Below are 22,954 nucleotides of genomic sequence, written 5' to 3' on the forward strand. Positions count from 1 at the left end.
TATTTAAAAGAAACTTTAATTAATTACAGTTTTGTGCAGCACGTTCAACAAATACTCATCTAATCCTTACTGCAGCACTACATTAGTCTCAGGTTATAGGGGCTGATATTTTGGAAGCTCAAGCGCAATTAAATGTAGAAGAAGCCCATGTAAAGCGGAATATTACAATGACATGAGGTTTGGGACGCAGCCCGAGTCCTATGGCGCGGAGGAATCCCGCTGTTCGCGCCACCTCCCCTTGTCACGTGGTGTCCATCCACAACCGGCTGGTGGGCGTGTCCTAACGAACCCGAGGTTCATTCATAACTACGTTCAGCTTTAGGAGGAAAATTAAAGGCACCCAGTGAAGAGCCGCATGAATCCCAACTAGGTGAGTGATTCCCTGCTTATCTCTGAGACCAGATTATGTTTACAGTCAGACATTTCACTCGCCATTTTCACTTGGCTGTGTTTGTAAAAGCTGGTTGAGGGTTTATTAGCAGCTGCATGGACGTCGAAATAGCGAATAAGTCAGACATGTGGAAAGAGATGTGAGGCAGATGTGTGATGCTGGACGGCGGTTTGCAGCTGCAGCTGTGCTTCAGTGATGCTGCTGCTGCGGCCCGCTGGATAACACGAGGCGTGATTTCTGCATCGGTGCTGATGTTGGGGAAAACGCCAGCACTGTAATGTAAACTCTAATAGCGGGGGGGGGGATGAATGTGCTGGGGAGGCTGGAAGTGTTTCGAGGTTCGGATCATCGCATCTCGGCTTTCTAAATCCGTCTCACCCTCTGAGCTGTTATGGCGGGTTTGGGGATGCGCAAGTGCTGTTCTCAGTCAGGAATGGGGATCCTCATCCTCCCCTAACGCAGCCAAATGCGGTGCACACACACGCACACACACACACACACACACGAACACGCGCGCCAGTGACGCTGCAGACTGATATTTCAGTGGGTTCTAAAAATTTCTGCATGCTGCTGGTGTTATGACCCCTTCTAGATAAGATTATCATGAGTTCTTAACATTTATATTGTGTAACTTAATATTTAAGAAATGTTCCTGTTTCAGACTCTATAGTTCTGTAGTTAAAAAACAAAGAAATACTAAAGCAGAGATTTGCTGAAAATGTGATTTACGTGAGGAATTTCCAACCATGAGTGAAACCCTGGGCTCCCCACCCACCCCACTCCATCAGTCTCCACCTAAAAGCATTATATCAATCTGTATTTATTATTTACACAGTTATATAAGAAAACTGGGGGCACTGGGAGGTGCAGGGATGACTCTGTGAAGTTATGCAAGTTCTCCCAGTGTCTACATGGGTTTCCTCTGGGATTTCTGGCAGCTTTTGAGCTGAAAAAATGAACGGGTTCTAAAAACTACTACTACCTGAGTTCATTTACTGGCCTTAGCTGTAAATTAAAAACATGTCATTTATAGTGAATGGTGTGGCAGATATGCTACGGATGTTGTGGATAACAATTTCAGGGTGCTTAGACTCCTTTTCCATTCAGGGAATGCTCCTTCTCTGCTCCTAACACACCCCCTCTCTGGTTGGTCGTGAGGTCTGGACTGAGTGTCTGACCTTGGTGACTCTCCTCGAGCCCTGAAGCATGGTTACATAAACATGTTCTCACCAAACACACACACACACATATACATACACACAAGTTTTTGGAGAGTGAACAGTGAGCTCAGGCCTTGTTGAGCATTAGCGAGGAAGTGTGTACATGTGTGTGTGTGTGTGTGTGTAGGAGAGAGAAAGTGAGCCAGGGGCCCTGGAGGTGCTTTACTGCACCGTAGAGATTTCCTTTCCTCATGAATACACATCGTCCAGAAACAGGCCACTCTAAGTCCGGAGCTGCCGTACATTGCTCATGTTCAGGAGCCATTACGGCCTGGCTTAATGGAGATTGTATGCGTGGGGGTGAGGACGGGGACATGTTAATGCCTGTTAATGGTCTTGCCTGAAAATGAATTGGATGTGTGCAGTACATTCAGGTGAAGTGGTTTTATGGCTGGAGTGTAACATGCGTAGGAGGTTCCCACAGTCAAATAGTCAGATGTGTGTTTAGTTGTAGAGTCAAGCTGTTCCCGAGGGATTTGTTTATTTAGTCGTGCATAATCTGCGGGTAAGGTTGTGTAGATGAAGACGTTAATCTCTCTCTCTTTTTTTCTTTTCCAGCCCAAAGGCTCTTTTACTACGAGAGGAGATCATGATATTATGTCAGTTGAGACCAAAGCTTAGAAATCAGAATGAAAGAAAGATGTGAGAGATGGTCGTAATCGATATGCAGTGGATTATAATCCCTTGCAGCACTAATCTGCGGTATGGCTCGAGTACTGTGATTTTAGCATTGCCTGGAGATGTCATGCACAACCTGAAGAGGTTTTTTGAGGACTGCCTTTAAGCCTTTAACTTGACGGCCACATGAAAGCACACAATTACAGCGTTACCACTGCACTGTACAATGTTACTAATTATAGTGCACTTAATGCTGACTCAGTGGCATGTACCAGTGTGTACTGGGAATAATGACTGCTGTAAAATCCTGTGTTAATGAATAATGACACGGAAAATCCGTTAGAGTTCTACCCCATTTTGTAAATCTATTATTTTTTTATCCGCGTATATTTGTAGGTCTTTACATTTTCCACACATTTTAGGGTTTAAGGACTTTTTATAGTGTATATTGAATGACTAAGGTGCAAAGTGTGAAGATATATAAAAGCAGAAAAGCTGAAAAGCTTCAACAAAACCGTTAAAGAGCTACAGCTGAGAAAACGAAGCTACTTTTCTCCTTTCAGGGTTTCCTCAGTGACTGGTTTAGCATTAATGGTTGAAACCAGCCAACCAGCAACAGAGTTATCATTAGGCATCTCAGAGCACTGCAGCCTGCCTAGCCATCTCCATGGTAAGAGGGAGGAACGGAAAGGAAATAGAAGATTCAGAGAGAGAGAAAGCGAGACAGAGGGGAGAGAGTGCATTTGTGTTTTTCTAGAGATGAGAAAATGAGGACGAGGGCAATCAGGACAGGTGGGCTTTGAAGTGCTCTTGTTGTACAGAGCTTTGTTGTTTTCCATTTGCTGTGCGTGTGTGCGTGTGTGTGTGCGTGTGTGCGTGTGTGTGTGTAGCAAAACCAGACACATTAAATGAACTCCTACACAGAATGAACTCAGCAGATGATTTCACTATGTGTGTACACAGCGTGTGCTCTGCAGTGTAGCATGGCAAGCACTGGGCTATGTAGGTGTGACATTTTCACGGGTTGGGTCGGAAACGAGGAGCCGGGGACGCAGGCTTGGGACAGGCTCTTTATTTTCCTTTACTACCTTCACTTTGCAGTGATTTTATCAGACACACACACACACACACCTCCTTCTTTTATCCTGGCTGCCACTTACATGTTAAAGAAATCCCTCAATGGCATCACCCCTTACCACTCACTTTTCCTGGCTCCGCCTTCCATTCAAGTTTGACCACGCCCCTGCCTCCACAGTTGGACTGTCATAGATGCTGTCACTTACTGCAGGGTTACAGTCCAGTTGACATCACATGGTTCTGGAGGGTGCGTCCTTGAACACTGACTCTCACACACACTCACACACACACACACACACACACACACACACACATCTTTCATTTAAACACACACATTTAAACACTCAAATATACAAGATGACACAACAATCAAAGCTGAATGAATGAATAAATAAGAGACTTTTTATAATGATTGCATATTTTTATGGGATTTGCCTGTGAAATGTCCAGCATGTGGTGCACTAGATATTCTTCTATCTCAGCTTCCCTCCCTGAGCCCATGCGAGTTACCTTTGGGTTCTCTGGTTTCCTCCCACCACCTGCTGATAGGTAAATTGCTGACTCTAGACATGAATGAGTGTGTGTGTGTGTGTGTGTACGTGACGCCCTATGACTGATGTCCCATCCAGGGTGCACTTCTCATTCACACACTGCTCCCAGATTTTCCATTGAATGAATTTCAGTAGCTAATCCTGCTAAATTTGACCTTTAAGGTGTAATTTTGTTGGTAAGACTTCACTTTAAAGTCACCTTTGGAAAAAGCCCAGTGTTGACATGACATGACTAGTTTCATCATTTCAGCCTGTTTACATTTTTCTGGCCCTGAAAAAATCTCAACCATCAGCTGTATAAAAAAAAAAAGAAAGAAAAAAGCCCAGCTGCCATATTTCTGTTAGATTAGATAAGGCAGTGAAGGGCTTCAAAAACACAAATGGCTCCTTTAATCTTACCCACAATAACCAGAGGAAGCCTTTTATACTTTGATTTTTGTGGTCTAATGAAGAAAAATGAAATTTCCCTGCTTCCTGACACTGCAGGAACATTTGGTTCATAAAGAGTAAAATAACACACAGCTAACACGAAAGTGTCCGAACATGACACTCAGCCTTGTGAGAAAAGAAATGATGATAAAAGAAGGCAAGGGAGTTATATGACCCTCAAGGATCAGTCTCCTCAAGGCATGTTTTGTCTTCATCATTATCTAATTTCCTCTTATTCTGTATACAGCCTCTCACTGCTGTCACTATTCATGTGTTATCATCATCATCATCATCATCATCATCACCCACTACTTAATCTACACTGACAAGGCTTTCAATTGTTGTGTTGTTTAAGCAAAGAGAAAAAAATGTGTAGCCCAATAAAACATCGCACTGATATCTCCGATGTTTTGGCACCTTTTCACATCCGTGTCCCTGAAGTGAAGCCAAAAACTGGGAAAGCCAAGAGGAAGATGTGAACATCCGAGCCAGCTCGCTGTAATGCAGCTGCTGGCAGATTAGCCGAGTCAGCAAGACACCCGGTGGGCCTGCTGAATGAAAAGTAGCTGTCTATCTGATTGCCTGTCATGTTTGTGTCTCTTCCGGGTCCAGGAAGCGCACACTCTCGCCAGGACCATGAGCGATGAGCCACCTCTGCTGACCACCCTCACGGAGAACGCCACTGTGAGTATCCTCACCTTCACACCACACAAATAGGATAAACGAATACAAATAAAGGCAGCCAAAAGGAACCACCCATATAGGTTTCAGGTAGAACCCTCTCTCCCCTGTAAAAAAGCTGGAACTGTCAATCATTTAAAGAAGTCTTGAGGGATTTAAATCAGGATAAACCTTTCTTTCTTAAATTATAACATTATACATTTTTATGATTCTGTTTTGTTCAAATTTAGATTTTTTAAAACTAAAATCAGAACAATATTAAGTGGATTTTTTAAATATATATATATATATATATATATATATATATATATATATATATATATATATATAGTAATGATTTTTTTAATGTTAATTTTTAATGTGAGAAGACATTAACTGAGCATTAATTGGATTTTTAATTTAATTTAATTTAATTTTAAATTTAACATTTTTGGAAGGAGTCTCCAGTGTCAGCACTTCAGTACCAGAGTTTTAGAAGTTTTGCATTTATGAAGTTGCTGTTAATTGGCAGTGTGACAAGATGGGCTGGTGATTGTGATTAGGGATTCTCTCTCTCTCTCTCTCTCTCTCTCTCTCTCTCTCTCACACACACACACACACACACACCCCTGAGAAAACCGAGATCTTAATATTCAGATTATCCTGAATATAGCTCAGATCAGAGTCGGATCTAAATGGAGTACGAGTTCCTAGAAACACCTCCCTAGAACCAAACAATTCCCTGATCTCAAAACCTGTACTTTCCTGCCTTCTGTCAATAGCCAAAACAGATTTCCCGTCTTAAAAGAAAGTCCACATTAAGCCTTTTTCACAGGAACTGACTCTTCACATCTGTATTCTGCTCAGCTCTCAGCTTTCAAAGCCTCGCTGCTATATGGAGCTGCATCACTCAGAGGCAGCGTAGCTGAAAGTGCAGCAAAAATGGCCTGGAAGAATTTCTCGCTCGCTGACTGCTTACCGAACGTTCACGTCCGTATTTCTCTCAGAACTGCTGCGTGCATTAGTACGGATTAACAGTACCGACTTAATGGTGTAACAGTTTCCATTACCACGTTATATTAATGAGTATCGGAAAACATTAACACAGTGGAAACCATTAGACCATTAGACCAATTCCCATTAGCATCTTCAGCAGTTACAGTTTATGGCACTCTTGCTGTAATTGAGAGTTTGAATGTCACAAAGTGTGAAATAGTAAAAGAGCTCAATAATAATAATAATAATAATAATAATAATAATAATAATAATAATAATAACAATTCCTAACATTTTTTCTTTTTAAAATACCATAGTGCTGGTATTTTACCAGCACTATTATATTAAATTCCTGATTGTGAATTGTTAGATTAATGAATTTTCCGTATCAGCAGCTCTGACAGTAGATAAAGCTTCAAGGCATATCACAGCTTTATATTACTGCACTCACTCCAAAACATAATTGTTTATGGAATAACTTACACAGGCACTTGGTCATGGATGTGTGCCGCTAATGTGAAGTTCTACATGAGAAAACATTCATTTTTGTTTGGAAGGAGTCTCCGATGCCAGTGCTTTCTAACAGAGGTAGAGGCGTGGCTTTAAGTTTCCGACGTCTTCAAGACGATGGGCTTTTGCTCAGGAGTGCGACAAGGAAAATTAGTAAGAAAATTGCTTATGAGCTAACATGTTCTACAGACCATCTACAACATTCAATTGTAAGTAAATAAAACAGTTGTACGCATTGGATAATTGCTATGCTGTAAAAGCAGTAAAACGTTTCACTCTGTCTTGTTTTATTACTTAAATATCGTAAGGAACATTTAATACTCCAGGCCATGTATGGCATGTGTGTATTAGCTGGTTTTATGCTTTAGTTGTGTACTCTATAGGCGTCCATAGGAAAAGGCTGTTGCCTGGAGACTGCCCAGTGCGTAGGAGGGTAGAAAAGTTTCTGTGAAGGACACAGAAATCATATCCTGTGCAATGCGATCAAAAGCCCATTGAATGTTTCAATAGCAGGAGTAATATGGTGGAATATGATGTACAGAAATTCACCGATAAACGCTGCAGCAGCAACGACAGCAGCACTCCTGAAAACTTGTTCCCACACAAATGTTTAGCAGCAGCCAGCTCAGTGTTTTAGTGAGAATATTTTTATGCACCTAACCCTAATCATAACCCTTACCCTAATGTACATACTGTGTTTTGTTTCTAAGCTCTATTGCACAATTCTTTTTTAATCGTGGATCTGAATCTTCAACATGGCACACAACCTCATGTAGAACTCAAGTCAGCGACATGCTTACACTTCTCCGTATCCTTCCATTTTATATAAATTTCTAGACGTTTTCTTACTAGACGTTTTCAGTTGATGCATTTTTCCGACAAAGTTACTGAAAGCTTTTATTTTATGAGGGAAATGAAGCTAGGCTCTGTAAAAGAAAATGGTTGGTCCATGATTAATTACAACCCCTAATCCATGAGTGTTATGTTAAGGTTTGTGTTTAAGAGACTTAATAATAGACACAAAAAAGAGTAGAGTATTTGTCTGAAATTTTGCCGCAGCTAATCAGAGGGGAAAAACCCAACACTTATCGGCATCCTTCGCACGAAAGCCCTTAATACCACAGTTAATATTAAAAGAGTTTCTGCCCTAATTTTCCATCCAAATGAGCTGCGAATTGAATTTAGCATTTTGATTATGGACCGCTTATGAGCCAGAACCTATTAATCAACAGTCTCATGCAATGTTAATTGTACTTCGTAGTGCTGTCAAGATACGTTGGACGTCAAGCTCATTAAGTCTAGGACTTAATAATATTTCCTGTAGTTTAAAAAAGGGTAAATCATCGTGTTTTCTTTGCTAGTCCAGTTTATCATGCTGGGGAGTGAAGTCCCGAAATAATACTACATTTTGCAGGATATGCATGAATGTTGTACTTATTTTTGCTTGCTATGGCATTATGTTTGTAAAGAAGCATTGCCAATTTAAATGGCTTATGTCTAGAATTAATTACAGACTATAATACACGCATTCTCTCACCAGATCAATGACAATTTTACATTACAGTATGCTCACACTTTGTACTAAGATTCCTTTATAATGGATTGTGTATGTGGACTGATTTATATATAATTTTTGGGAAGTAAACAGTAGACGACGGATTTATGGGCATACCGACTTAGTGTTCGAATTTCTGTTGGTTTGTAGCTGATGTTTGGAATTAAAACAAGTAATGTAGAATTTCCAGAAAACCCCTGACATGTAGTGTGTTGGGCTGCACAGATGTCTGAAGGAATAAAAATGATCAAATCATGTATGTTAAGATGTTAATAGATCAATATTCTTTTGTGTATGTGCACCTAGTGCCGGTTTTGGATCCTTTAGTTGTGATAATTTTATTTTGTATATAAAAATCATGGAAGATGCCAATTCCTTTACATTCTCTTCCCTAATTTGGTCACTTGCCATTTCCCCACCCACCAGCTAGCTCTCCTCTATTATACAACAACAACAACCAACCAGGGAGGGTGAAGATTAACACTTGCTTACTCAAAGGGACGCAGGAAGTCAACCAGCCATATTTTTAAAACATCTGCTCACATAGCAGCGTATCACATTGGGAGGAAAGCGTTATCTGCTCACATGGGGATATATTAGCTCACCGATGCTCTAGATTGGCTACTGTCACAGTGATTGGGAAGGGAGAGAGAATGTCAGCTCTCTCTGTCAGAGAACATCGTCCATTTTTCTCCCAGGCCACGGATGACTGGGGCATTGTTCCGATTTGAACTCGTGATCTGACAACAGTAGAATGAACGCTTTTCTGTCACACCACACGGGATCCCTCAAGGGATACAAACTTTTGCACTCAACCGCATATTGTACATTTCACATTCTGTTAGTCATGCATTGGCCATTAAGCACCTGGATTTCTTTAAGCTGCATATTCATAGAGGATTGTTGCGCTTAATTGCTGATAGCCAGCAATTAGTTACATGAACTTAAATAAAAAAAGTAATGCTTGCTCTCCATGAGTCTTTATCTTCCATAAAAGTAAACTTGCATCCACTGGGAAATATCTGCCTTTAAAACACTCATGGACCGACTTCTCCCAAAGATCGTTAGCATTAAGTGCCGGTGTGGGAGTTATTGTGAATACTTTCTCTGTTAATTAGGATGATTAGAAGGAATACAGTCACATTTCATTCATGCAACTGGTCTCTTGTTTTACAGAGAACCTTGAATCTCACCTTCATTATGATCAGATTACAGTGGGAAAGTCTTCCCTGTGCTGGATTGGCATCCAAACATAGTATTCCTATTTTACACCCAGGCCCTAACCAAGATAAAGCAGGATTTTAAAGGTTCACAATATTCACTCCATACACTATAAGGCCAAAAGTATGTGGACATCTGATCTATGTGGTTCCTCCCCAAACTTTTGCTGCAAATTTGAAAGCACAAAATTGTACACAGCATCTTCGTTTACTGTAGCAATACAGTTTTCTTTCACTGACACCCAAATCTGTCAGTGCCCCTGGGAACAAAGTGAGCTCTGTGAAGACATGGTTTTCCAAGGTTGGGTCTGTGGAAGGGGCCTGTGAAGAGCCTCAAACCCACTGAACACCTTAGGGATGAATTGGAATGCTGACTGCACCCCAGGCCTCCTCACCTGTCCTCAGCCTGACCTCACAAATGCTCTTCTGTCTGAATTGGATAATCCCTACAGCCATACTCTGGTAGACAGACTGCCCATAAGGGTGGAGATTAGTGGATGTATATATGGGTGTGATGGTCAGATGTCCACCAGCTTTTGGCTATATAGTGTACTTTGTGAAGCAACCTTTAATGTACTTGAACTATCATGTAATTTGAAGTAACACCCCAGTAACATAGAAAAGTACAGTTTAGTAATGTTTTCCCCTCAGAATGTGTACTTGGTTTATAAAAACTACAGCCTAAGCAGCTATGATGGCAGTGAAATAATGGGGTGTGTAAGTTCAGGGGGGGGATTTAGTAGAGGCCCAGAGATTGTTGTTGCCTAGGGTCACCAAAAGTTCAGAAACACCACTGCCCATGCTGCAGGTTTCCATTCACACTTCTCTCTCCAGTTCAAAGTTTCTGGCTTTGATCCTGCTGATGCCAGGAACACATGTCAGCGGCCACCTTTAGTCCACACAGCTGCTTCCCTATGGTCTCTCACGTACACACACACACACACAGGTTTATAATAATACCCTTATGAGGACATAATTAAAAGCATGATCAGTTAAGGATGTCATACAGCTACTGTGCATCTAATCCTAACCTTAAAGTCAGTAATCAGCAGGAAATCTGTCTTTCTTTGGCTTCAAAAAAAAAAGTTGTTTCCTCAGACATTTTCACCCTTGTGGAGAACTTTGGACTCCAATAAGATAGAAAAACAAGCCCACACACACACCATACCTGAAATGTGTTTCCACACACAGACTAGTGCCATCACAGGATAAGAGTTGAATAAACACACTGATTGACTGTATTATCCTCTGTACATTGGTATCAAGGACAGCAGGGGAAACTATGTGTGTGTAGGAGGCAGAGGAACCTTTATGCTCATTGGGCCTCATTGTGTTTGTATCCCTTTTATGCCCTCTAATCTGTTATATTAAAATTCATCCCAAACCTTGTTTGTGTGTGTATGTAGGATGTGCCAGTGGCATCAGCCAGGCCGGATAACTATGTGCTGCTGTTGGTGATGCTGTGTGTTTTCGCTGGAGGAACGCTGGTGCTGCTCTCTGTTCTCCTTGTCTTCTGCCATCGCTGCTGTCAGAGTGGACGCCGTTACTCGAGGTGAGAGCGCCCGATCTTACGAGGCATATTTCTGCATAGAGATTTACAGATTTTGTTCTCCCACATGTTAAGTAGACAGATTGTATAACTGAACATGATCCACAAATAGATCCCTGAACCTACGCATGTACGTGTTTCCAATGCAAGCAGGTGTGCTATTAAGCTAACATCATAAGGCTCTTTTGATGTTCAAGAAATAGCCATCTAACACATACATCTCAAAAAGATAATTTCATTGGTCTTTCATACCAATAGAGAAATCAAAGCCTAGCTGAAAAAAAAAGAAGTCATGAGATGGTCTGAATTACAGACTAGGAGCCCTGTGTTCCTTCACTGTTCTGCCTGCATGGAGAAGCAATCCGATTTAGCTCTTGTACGGCGAAAGCCGATGTGACACAGTGTTTATGAGCAACGGAAAACCCGTCCTGGCAGACCTGACAGAGAGAGAGAAAATGACAGTTACATGTATTTCAGGCTAAGTGGAAATAACATGCGTCAGAGCCATTATGATCAACTGGATTATGAGCGCATTTGGTAGAATATATTTATATTTATATAACCACTTCATTTTTCTAAATTCATAGCTAAAAACTTGTGTTAGTGTGTTAGGTTTCACAGGCGTTTCTTCGTTATCAAAGGTAATAAAATGATCAAATAGTGTAAATGAAATATAGCCTTTGTGAAGCTTTTGGATCCTCTTCACAATAGTACTGTGATTTTTTATTTTACATTTTAAAAAAAACATGGGGTGTGCAAACTTTTGCACTCCAGTGCATATGCACATATAACATACTGTTAGTCATGTGCTGGTCATGAAGCACTTCTTTTCTTTTTTCCACATTATTGCTTAGGGCCAGCGATGACTTGGAGAAAACCAACACCACATATGTGGAAGAGAGTCAACCTACTCAAGGTAATAAAACAATGAATGTATTTTAAGAAATTTTGATGGTTTAACTTTTGCGTATCCGCTCCAGCAATAGAGTAGCTTTTGTATTTCTTTTCCTAATAAATACAACTGTATAGGACAGTGTTAGCTGATTCTAGAGTATTTTGTATGACTGATGTATATAATAGGAAATAAATGCTTTCGGTTAAGTGGTTTCATGTTTCTTTGACAGACATCACCATCAGGATGGAGAGCACAGACACGCTGTCCACCTCCAGCTGTCACGGCGATGAGAACACAGAACGCTTCCAGTCCTCTGTGTACACGGGCCGGCGGGTTTCCTTCAACGAGACAGCCATCTACGAGCAGAGCAAGAAGAATCAGGAGAAAGGCCGAAGGTCAGGGAATAGAATAGGTGGGGTTGATCGGTGTGGGTTGTTTTCTGTCACGAACTGAGGTCAAAAAACATGTTTGTTCTATATCCACAAACCTGGTCTTGTGGAGGTGCCAATATTTCTTACAGACTAATCCTAACAGGCAGAGATAAAAGACAAAACCCTAGTGTACATCAGTGGCTGAGGTATTTTTTTTTCCCCAGCAAGGCAAAAATCTGGGTGACCGCTATTTAATGTTTCACAGACCAAAAATACCACAGTCCTACTAACTTGGTTTCTTCTGTCTCTGGATGCTGAGGCTCATGAATATCACCAGTGTAGTCAGCACAAAGGGAAAAGTAATCACTACCAGAAGCACATAGACATCTTTCACTTCCTGCATCGTTTCCCCATCAGTGAATTCTATTTGGTCTGACTGCTGCTTTAGCTGAGAAATCAGAAAAGCAAAGTTTTCAGCTTGATCCCATTGATCACTGTTGAAGGGGTCCGAAAACATAAAAGCTACAGTTAAAGCAGAGATGTTGGCACCTCTAATAAAGCCATGTTTGTTTCCAGTAGGATGGATCTCACTGACTTTATTTTCTTTGATTTTCTTAAACGAACCAACAACAAGACAGCACAATCTCCTTATTGTACATATAGCAAGCTTGGCAGATGATTTTCTGTATAGTAAAGTATAAATAGGAACTCCTGCTGTTGGTTGTTATGGGGCTTCTTGTCAGCATATGTGCTTATGACTCACAACAGACTTGGCATTTTTACTTCTTGTTTATGATCATGCTCAATGTGCCTATGAGTCTTTACATTTTTTCCATTATAATCGGTTTGACATTTTCATGATGATTTTGAATCATCACTATGAAACAAAAACTTCAGCCCCAGGTGACCTCTGTGTGAACTAAGATGTAGGTTTAAAAAAATCCTAGACCGTCAGCATCTGTTGGACACTTGTTCTCTTTCTCTCTGTCAGGTATACTCTTACAGAGGGTGATTTCCACCACTTGAAAAAGGCTCGTTTGACCCATTTGCACATTGCACCTCCAGCACTGAACATCCTGACCATCATGGAGTGTGATTCACCTGAGAACAGCATCAGCCTGCGAGAGCAGCTGCAGCACAAACCGTCTCTATCTATATTTCAGGTAATGCACGAAGAATACTTCATTTTGAGATTGAAAATAACATTTATTTAGGTGATGTGGACTCTTCATCTTGGCATATGCATAGTGTGCCAAGATGCACAGCTGATGTTCACTACTTTTCTGAGTGCCCTGGTGTTCTGGGCTCACTCCTGTAATGAATGGTCTTTCGTTTAAGACCAGACTGCTGTGTGTTACATATGATACACCATAAAACACTCAAGTTGATATGGATCTGTGTGTCTGTAGCTTGGTGAGGGCACCCTGCCTGAATCTCAAGTGCCCTGGAGTAGCCAGAGTCCAAGCTGTGCACTGCCTGGAGATACACTAAATTCTGTTCTGGATACCAGCTTTATTTCCAGGACAAATGATGGAAGCTTTGAACCACCTCGATCAAGGACAGTGAGTAACTCGTATACTCTCACTCAGTTCTGAGAAGGAGGCATAAAGTGGCACTTAATATGGCCACTAATAAAAATCAGGAGGCTTTTCAGACCATACCACTTGACACCAGAGACACTACATTACTCATAAGTCATCATGTCTCAGGACTCACGTCATCACACCCTGTCATTCTGTCAGCCTCAGCATAGTTGTTGTGTTGGCTAACCTGCCTTATCAACCATTTTTCACTAAGAAGTAGAGGAAATTCCAAGGCAAAAGTTAATTCTTACAGATGTCATGATGAAAAAGCAGCAGTCCTTAGTTAGAAATTGATTTTAATATGCTGGCTAAGCTCCTGCTTGTTTAGCATCCCACTCTTTGCTCTTTGTTTCAGATTGAAGCAATGGGAAGTGCTGGTTTAAAAATGGAGGGTGACCCAGGATCCTCCCAAATGGCAGGAGCATGTGGAGCATCTGGAGGAGGAGGAGGAGGAGGAGGTGGCTCATCTTCAGGGCAGGGCACCATGCTGCACTTCCTGTCCCGACTCAGACGGCATGCGAGTCTGGAGGGAGCCAGCCCCTATTTTACTATCAAAAAGTGGAAGTTAGACAGCAGTAACAGAGCAGCCAGTCTGGACATGAGAGGTGAGTTGTAAGCAGAGATTGGTCACCATGTCACTAAATCAGGATGGAAATTAAATCGAAATTTAGTTTGGTTAGAAAGGTGATCATTCTGCTCTGCTCCCTGCCACTACTTCACATTTATGTGCCTTAAGTACCACTATAGAGCATAGTTATTTATAGTTTATTTCAATAAATAAACCAATCATAAATGACAAACAGGCAAACAGACGTGAAATTACTAGACCACGCAAAACATGGTAGTCCAAAATTGGGGTAGGAATGAACCAATTGCTAAAGAACCATCTATTTCCAGCAACCCAGAGCACATAGTTAATGTCAGAGTTGCGGAACTGGGAAGTGCTAAAATGTTGACTGTCTGGGGTTCCTTGACAACTTGTTGAGATCATGTTGCTCTTGAGCAAAACATGACAGCTACAGGAAAGGCAGCTTTAAGCACCATGTAGCGCTTAATGAACAGGCCATTGGAGACCAATCAATCCTGGATCAATAAGTGTGTCGTTAGACTAGCAGAGTGAAGGCTGACTGTGAGCTCAAAAGTGGCTTCAGACAGAACACGGGAAGATGAAGGGATTCTGCCTGCTAAATTAACGATGTAATAATTTTGTTATCCTTCACCTGATGTGAAAGGTCAGCAAGTGTGGCATGTTCATTTCCTCTTAATGAAGCCTAGATCCAATTACATACTGTTATTACTGGCACACAGGGGCATAGCTTGACCACAAAGCCTGGACTTAGTGACCTCTGTCTTTTGGTGCATTGTGTACATACTTTCTTTCTGTCAAGACAAAGTATTATTTGGCTGAGAACACCCATGTGGAAAATTGACTTCCAGTTCGGAATGTGGATTAAGGGTTGTGCTCAAGAAGTTTAATAACAAAAAGTCATTCAATTGTCTAACCCACCTACGTATCTGTTAGAGAGTTAATCTTGAATAAAAATGGACTAATCTTACCTAATACACCTTTAAAGCTTTCCCTTCCTCCTTTCCATTCTTTTGTACTCTACCCCTCTAAGGATCTCCCCGGAGGCGAGCATTTCAAAGACAGAGAGCAGCAAGTGAGACTCTTGAACAGGGGGAGGTGGACATCCAGCAGCCAGGAGCAGGTGGAGGAAGTGATTTTTTGTTGCACGTCAAACCCCCTCAGCCACAAGCTGACCCCCCAAGACGACTCTCTGCTGGCTCTTTGGAGTCATCGACTACAGGCTGTCCACCCCCACCGGCCCCGCTCAGGAGGTACAGAACTTTTATCTACTTGATTACGTCAGGGTGTACCTGCATCCTTTACCTTGTGCTGACAGTCACTGCACTACAAAAAGTTTTTGTAGTGCAGTGACTGTCTGTAGTGCAGAATTTATTTGTCCTAATCACTTAGCATTTTTCTGTTATTTCACTATATTCATATATGTTGTAGACAGAAATATAAGATTAGGAAATGAAATCTTTTGTTGATCCTTGTGTGAACTCAACAATCAATTTTTCCCCTGTAAGTGCTATTGGATACAATTCTGATCGAATGAAAGGCTACACTTAATGTAATGGGCCAAAAGGCTGCTGGGGCTTGAATTTTCACTGACTAAAGACTGTTATGACTCAGGTCTTATTTGCTTTGACTTTGGTCCCCTGTAGGTTAGAGGTGAAGGCTGTGTTGGAAGTAAGTCCAAGGGTTGAAGACAGCAGGACTCAAACAGAATGCAAGACAGCAGAATCTCTCGGCCCTCAAGGGGAGGAAGAAGTAGAGGAGGATAGAGAGAATGGGGAGATTATACTAGGAGCAACAGGAGGAGAAGAAACTAGCACTGGAGGAGCCTCTGGATTTGGCTTGGTGAACAGGCAGGAAAGCCTGGAGCAGCCCAACATGTACCAGGACATTTGGAGCCTACGAGCATCACTGGAGCAGTATGCTTCCTCTGACCTAAGCAGCAATGACAGAGACTCCACACGGAGTGATGCTGATAGTGTCTGTTCACTAGGGGGCCCTGGTGCCTCCAGAGCAGGTATGATTAGTTACCAATCGCAAGACATAGATGATGAGATTGATGGGGACAGTGAGCTTCCATATGATGATGTGGTCAGAGAGGTTAGCAGCAGAAGGAATGGCAGGGACAGTGTGGACTCAGAGAGAGGCAGTGACAGTGAGGCTGGAAGCAGGAAGCTTCTGCAAATGGACAGCGGCTATGCTTCCATTGAAGCCCCATGCAAAGCACCAGATGAACTACGGCTGTTTGGAAACACTTCTGGAAAGACAGCATCAGAACGGCGCCGGTTCTTTACAAATGCTGGCCGCAAAGGGACGGTGTGTGAAAGTTTTGAGACTCGACTGTTCAAGGAGGAGCTGGAAGATGAAGCTACAGAAAGCAGCATTAGCATAGAATCAGAGGGTCCTCGTGCCACACCACAGGGGGAACCAAGTGTGTCACTTAGAAACACACCAGAAATGGCGGCAGAATCCAAACCTAGGCCGCGTTTTCGTCGCAGAGACTACAGCATCGATGAAAAGACAGAGGCCCTATTTAATGAATTCCTACGCCATGATCCACAGTTTGACCAGCAGGGTTCACCTTCTTTACGGCTCAGACATCGCTCTCGGGTCCACCTGCGCAAGCAGTGGCAACGCACCAAGCAGTATAGTGACCCCGGAGCTGCTCGCTACTCACCATCCTTGGAGAGACAGCGCAGTTACGCACTACGGAGAGGTGACAGTGCCAACTATCCACTGGATACGCGGTACCACAGCACCCTACCACGTATTGCTAGTGCTGCAGACGAGGAGGCCAGCGAGGGAGCAGCCAGTGAAGGCACTGAATCACCTAAAACACAGGGCACTGGTCCAGCTCATGAAGACAACTCCAACAGCAGTAACAACAGCAGTCCTGTGGTAAAGTTACAGGAGGATCATCCCACCCTGCTGTTTTCCACACCCTCAATGGACAGCACCGTTGGGGACTCTGGGGGACTGGAGGGTTGTGGGAGTACTGGGTATCCTACAGAGACACAGAGATGGTCGGTCACAGACCCCGATTCTATAAAGACAGGTAACAGCCAGTGGAACACAGGCATTCACATTCCAGAGAACAGGTATCACATGGATAAGGACCCTATGGACAAAGTCTATATGCATAGTGTAGTGGAACCCAATCCATCCGATAAACTGGTGAGCAGTTTAGATGAACGACTATATACCAGCCTGAGGAGGACTCAAGGCAGCCAGGAATGCATGGTGACTATGACCCGCACCTCCCCAGACCTAAACCAGGACTAAGAGTACAGGAGAGACAAATAATGTGAATTTGTGACCTTGAGGTATTAAGGCCAACCCAATTACAAACTACCATAACCTCAACCACTTTCAGATAAATAATGCATGTCTGTTCCTTAATAATGCAGGGTTAAATGGGTATGGTGCAATCTCAAACTAGGAACATCTGAAAATGTAGTAAAATCCATATGCAGACAATTATGATAAAATTTTTTTAAAAAAGACGGCTATTTTATTTTTCCTGACCAGATCATCGTTAACACCACTTACAAACTGCACTGTGAAAACTAGGTAAAACTAGGGTGCTTTTCGAAACATACAATTACAGGGCAATTCAGAGTAATAATCACAAGTATCGACTGCACTTTTGTTAATTACAAATTATGATGAAAGGTTCGGCGGTTTCCTCTCAAAGACAAACACTAGACAGGATTACTTCTTCCAAAGGAAGTCAGCAGTTTCTGATAATTCAATTATGATCACGTTACTCCTAAATATGGGTCTCTAATTCCTATGCTATTCGGGAATAGCAACTCTATTCCATTCCATTCTTTTCAATCACTGCTTTCATAGAATGCTGACCCGTAATCCTCTTTTCACATTCATGTCTGAGATTAAAGCATTTCATCCGCAAAATATTGCCCCATTTGAAAATGAGTTCAAAATCAGTCTAAATTTTAAACCAGTAGGCTTAAACAACCAGAGCTTCTCACCATTGCTTGCTTTTGCTACGTTGATGATAAAGGCTGTATTATACATGATTTTGCAGCTGCAGACATTGAAGGATTATTTGGCTGAGTTAAAAATCGGTAGTCTAGGATCACTTAATACGATAAACTGTACTGTATTTACCAGCCAGTTTGCGACCAGAAACAGCTGATTAACAAGTTCTTGCAAATTTTGGACCAAAAGTATGCAATTGCTGTTATGAGGTGCATCTAAAAGTCACTTATAATAGTTTTCACATTATCAAAGTGTAGGACTATCATGAAAGAATAAGAATTTTGTTAGCATCAGTTCATACAGTGTGAGACAAGACTATTGTTATCACACAGGGTAAAGCAACCTTAGCAAATGAAAACAGCACTTTTGATTCAAGGGAACTGTCCATTGATTCTTAATATTAATTCTGTTCATCTCATTTTTCAAGTGTCCTTGATGCTATGATACAAATCATGTGCAAATAATGACACCGGCATCAATCTTGGGAGGTGGGCCAGTGAAGTCAGACATCTTTCATGGTTCTTTCAAGTTGTCTAAGAGTCACTTTCCATTTTATTCCTTAATATTATTTATTGATCTGTTTTCAGTTCTAATTATAATATTTATTAATGTCCTATGTTCTATTAAGAAACTTAATAGGGCTAAGCAGATATTAATCACGACTAAGGGGATGAGTAAATGGCCCAGAGCTTGGAGAGTGTGAGATATTGATTGTCCATATCAAAGGTCCCTGGCCTAAAAAAACAGCTTGATTTTTGGAAAAGTTTGCACAATAAAAATTTTAACTTCGGAGGACTAGATTACAGTATTAAATCAATTCGTGACTCAATTAACAGAACGGACTTTAATAAGCAATGATGCTTATTAAAGCATCAAATTACGAAACATCAAATTACTTTCCATTGGTTTATATGATGGAAATCAACCCTAGTCTGTTGTTTAACAGATTCTCCACTGAAGCATCTTAAACATGCATGTTCATTGCACACTAGTCCTTGTGGACATAAAACTGTCAGAGATCAATGATAACCCCCCCCCACCCATCTCTCATTTTCATTCTCTTGGAGCTCTTTGTTCTCATATTACTTATTGATTAGCAGCAAAGAAAAGACAGCCCTTAAACAGCTGTGAAGGAGACAGAGTATGTTTTTGCAGCCTGGGGTTAGATGATGTAGTGATAGGAACCTCAGAAACTCACATTAAGTGGACCTGAAGCAGTCACATAATAGTTCATTAAAAGATATAATACATCACAAAGCACATGGCAGATCATCAAAACATTGTAGTTTTTACTAACTGTAGGTCTACATTCGAAGAAAAAAAAAAATCTTTAATTGAAAAAATTGTAAAAAGTAATTTGGGATAAAGCATTCAGTTGAAAGTGAAGATCCAGCCACTAATAAAATGCCAGAGTCTTTAAGTACTACAAACTAAATTACGTGTAGTAAACTACTATATGTAGCATTAAGTTTGGAGGTGAATCTAGATGCAGCATGCATTTGAACACAAGGTCAATGGATGTGTCTGTAATTTTAAATAGAGTCAGAAAGGTAAAGGAATAAAAGATCGAAGTAGATAAATAAAATACAAATATGTACTGAAGAACAGTGATCATGTGTGCATGTACTTTATCCCTGGGCATTAGGAAACTTGTGGGTGATTCCATGATTGCAATGCCATGTAATAAAGTGGAACCTCAACATACGAACGCTCTCCTTACAAATTTTTTGCCTTAAGAATTGAAAAACGGGAGCCAGGTCCAGGTCCAGGAGCCGTTCAAAACTTGTTTGCGTCAGTAGAAAGTCAACCGAAGCGAGTTTTGCGAATTTTATGATTTCTTTTTTTCAGTCAGCGAAGGCTGTTTCAAAAGAGTCAACCCAAGATACCAACATTGCCTTCAACCTGTGTTCAAGAGCTACCTGATTTTTCGCACATTTTTTGTTGATTAATTGGTGGCACGACTTCCTGTGAGGACCCTTGAAATTGGTAATAAATTGGTAATATTTTTAGGGTGGCTGGAACGGATTATCTGCATTTACATTGTTTCTTATGGGAAAATTCGTATCGCAATACAAATTTTCGCCTTCAGAACGAATTAATTTCGTATGCCGAGGTTCCACTACATATAAATGAAACTTTACTTTTTAATTGATGTATCAAATAGTGTTCACGAATGTCTACCAACAATTTCATTTTCACAATTTTAATCTCTTGATGATGGCTACATTTTGCTAATAAATTAGTAGGAGGGTTTAATAGCATCCATGCTAACGACATGATGACATTCAGGACTATCAAATGATTAAGTATTTCTTCAAAATAAATTATTTTTGGTTGCTTTCCAATCAGTCAATAATCTGAGTACCCCATCAAGTCTCTGTCTGTCTGTCTGTCTATCTATCATTGAACATTTTCACATGGGTGAATATTCTTCCCCACAGGAAAGTGACCAAAGCATTTTAAATGGATTCACACTTTGCAAACAATAATACTTAATACTTTACTTTAATTCTGTTTTCAAGACAGTAAAAGTGTAGTTACAGTGGCCATGGAGAGGCAAAAGGCATAATAATGCACATAGTTTGTTATGAAGGATAGTTTTAACTGTGTTTAAAAATGTATTTTACCTTCATGTCCATCATTTGTAAATGTAATAGATGTACACAAACGGCACCCTAATCATGGAATCACCCCTCCAAAAGAAAAAAAAGATGAAAAGATCATTGCTATGGTAACAGCAGTAAGTTAAGAGGTCATGGCACCAACTTTGACCTTCCATCTCTTTAGGGAACAGAAGTCCTTTCCACTCGAATTTCATTTTTTTTCCTCCCCAAAAATGATGCATACTCCAAAGTTAGAATACTGCCTGATGTAACCTGCCACCTACAGTTGTGTAGAACCTTTACTGAGACTGCAGCATTTTCTAAAAACATTTGAAGCATTTTCTGTTCATTGACAATCTCATTGTAGACTAAGTCTTCTAACAAAAGCCCAGGTAGACATTTGAAGCAATACTCCATTCAACCCATGCGTGATATCAAATGTTTCTCTCTCAAATGGAAAAAAAAAAAAATCTCTCATGTGTTTGTGTGCAAATTCTGACCTGAACCCCATGTAGGTGCTTGAGGACGTGATAGAATAGCAGCCGGTCTTCGTGTACATGGATGAACGAACCCACTGCTGCACTCCTGTGCATGTGAGAAGAAAGGAAATCATGACATTGGTGTTCTCTGTAGTTTCAATGCTACTGAAACTCTTTCCCTCTCCCTCTTACCAGAATAAATGGTCATGCTTTGAGCCTTTATTTGTTCAGAGGGTTTTCTTTAAGACTTTGATGGGTGAATGTTCCTAACTGGGTTTGTGTACATGTAGGGTTTTACTGTCCAGTGTCGTGTTAGTAATACTTACCAGTCCAGTCTATTCTCAGTATTTTCCAGGCACAACTCACTGGATTATTTTTTTTTTTGCATGTGTACCCCAGTGACAGGATGCTACAAGCTACTAAAATATTAAAACACAGTATTATGGTCTAAAACAGAGATAATTAAACTGAAATTAATTTCTTATAAAAGGTCAAGATATGCAACTAAACATTAGTAATCAGTTCATGTACATAGAAATGAGACAAGGGTTTAGTCTTATACCAATGCCCTAAACAGATGAGACCCTGGTTTTAAACCCAAAGCAGAGAATAAATGCTTATTTCTCTGACCAATAATATTTAATCATTCCTACTTTCATTGTAAACTTTTTTAATAAATCTCTTCACTAATTAGACTGGAAAGGTTACATCTGTAAAAGCTATTCAATTCTCTCCATTAGGTTCTTTCAAGTAAATAAATCTACATAATATAAATGCAAGCGTTTGGCCGCACGAGCATCCGGCTCCAGAAGCCACAAGGTTCATTTTCAAGAACTACGACTGCTTCATCCCATACGCTGATGGGTCCGGCTGCAGTATTTCCGAGTGCTCGGCTCGCCGTTAACTACTTTCCTCGCTTTACAGCCTGAATGGATCCATCTGGTAACACCCCTAGTCTAACATTACTTTGTTTTGTGCGAGCTCAATACTAGCAAGTTTAAGCGCTTAGTGTTTAGGGAACAAATATATTGATTGATATTGATGCACTTTACATGTACAGCTGTCAAGGTATTGTGAGAAAATGGCAGTTCTGTGTATTGGACACAATGAAACTTCAGGGAGAATACTCGAGAGGTTTGCGCTCTTGTTCGACAAAAAAATTAGGAAGTTCCTCACACGCAATATTCGCTCCGGGTGTGAGTGGATCAAAATGGAAGTGAGTCACCGTGGCCTATAGGCACTAACAGGGGGGGATTTTATATAACGCTCTGAACAGCAAAAATGTCAGGTCCTAACAGCATCAGCATCTACAAAATGGGCTTTAAAAATGGAGAGCTGCAAAAAATAAATAAATAAATAGGCTGCCAGAGCCTCCGGAAAAAAAACATTTCCCCAAATAACACCTTCCACATTAACTCTGAGCTTGAACGTGGCATGTTAATAAGCCTGTGCTACGGCTATTCAATAACCCACTGGTATCCTCCCTTATGTCCACTTCTTCAGATTCTTTCTGTCAAGCAAAACAAAAAAACACACGAACAGCAGATTTGGTTTGGTTGGGAGGTGTTTTATATAAATAATAATTAAAAAATATTTATTGGAAAAAAAAAAAAAAAAGAACAAAACAAAAGCCTAATGTAAAACAAAACAAAAACCAAACCA

General features: G+C 40.9%; 1 protein-coding gene across 2 annotated transcripts; it reads left to right on the plus strand.

Annotated features, from left to right (window-relative positions):
* The first annotated feature begins 252 nt into the window (after window positions 1–252).
* LOC131370642 (voltage-dependent calcium channel beta subunit-associated regulatory protein) lies at window positions 253–21,507 on the plus strand. Of its 2 annotated transcripts, XM_058418026.1 has the most exons (10): window positions 253–370; window positions 4,899–4,970; window positions 10,634–10,779; window positions 11,631–11,692; window positions 11,901–12,066; window positions 13,034–13,205; window positions 13,452–13,604; window positions 13,981–14,230; window positions 15,245–15,464; window positions 15,858–21,507. In XM_058418026.1, exons 2-10 carry the CDS (start codon window positions 4,923–4,925, stop codon window positions 17,488–17,490), a joined length of 2,850 nt encoding a protein of 949 aa, XP_058274009.1. In that variant the 5' UTR covers window positions 253–370; window positions 4,899–4,922; the 3' UTR covers window positions 17,491–21,507. The 2 variants fall into 2 exon arrangements, with proteins under 2 accessions (XP_058274009.1, XP_058274010.1); XM_058418027.1 differs by lacking the exons at window positions 253–370; window positions 4,899–4,970 and having other exon boundaries at window positions 10,639–10,779; window positions 13,108–13,205.
* The last annotated feature ends 1,447 nt before the right edge of the window (window positions 21,508–22,954 follow it).

The sequence above is a fragment of the Hemibagrus wyckioides genome, linkage group LG20 (genome assembly GCF_019097595.1).
Source record: "Hemibagrus wyckioides isolate EC202008001 linkage group LG20, SWU_Hwy_1.0, whole genome shotgun sequence".
NCBI classification, from domain to species: Eukaryota; Metazoa; Chordata; class Actinopteri; order Siluriformes; family Bagridae; genus Hemibagrus; species Hemibagrus wyckioides.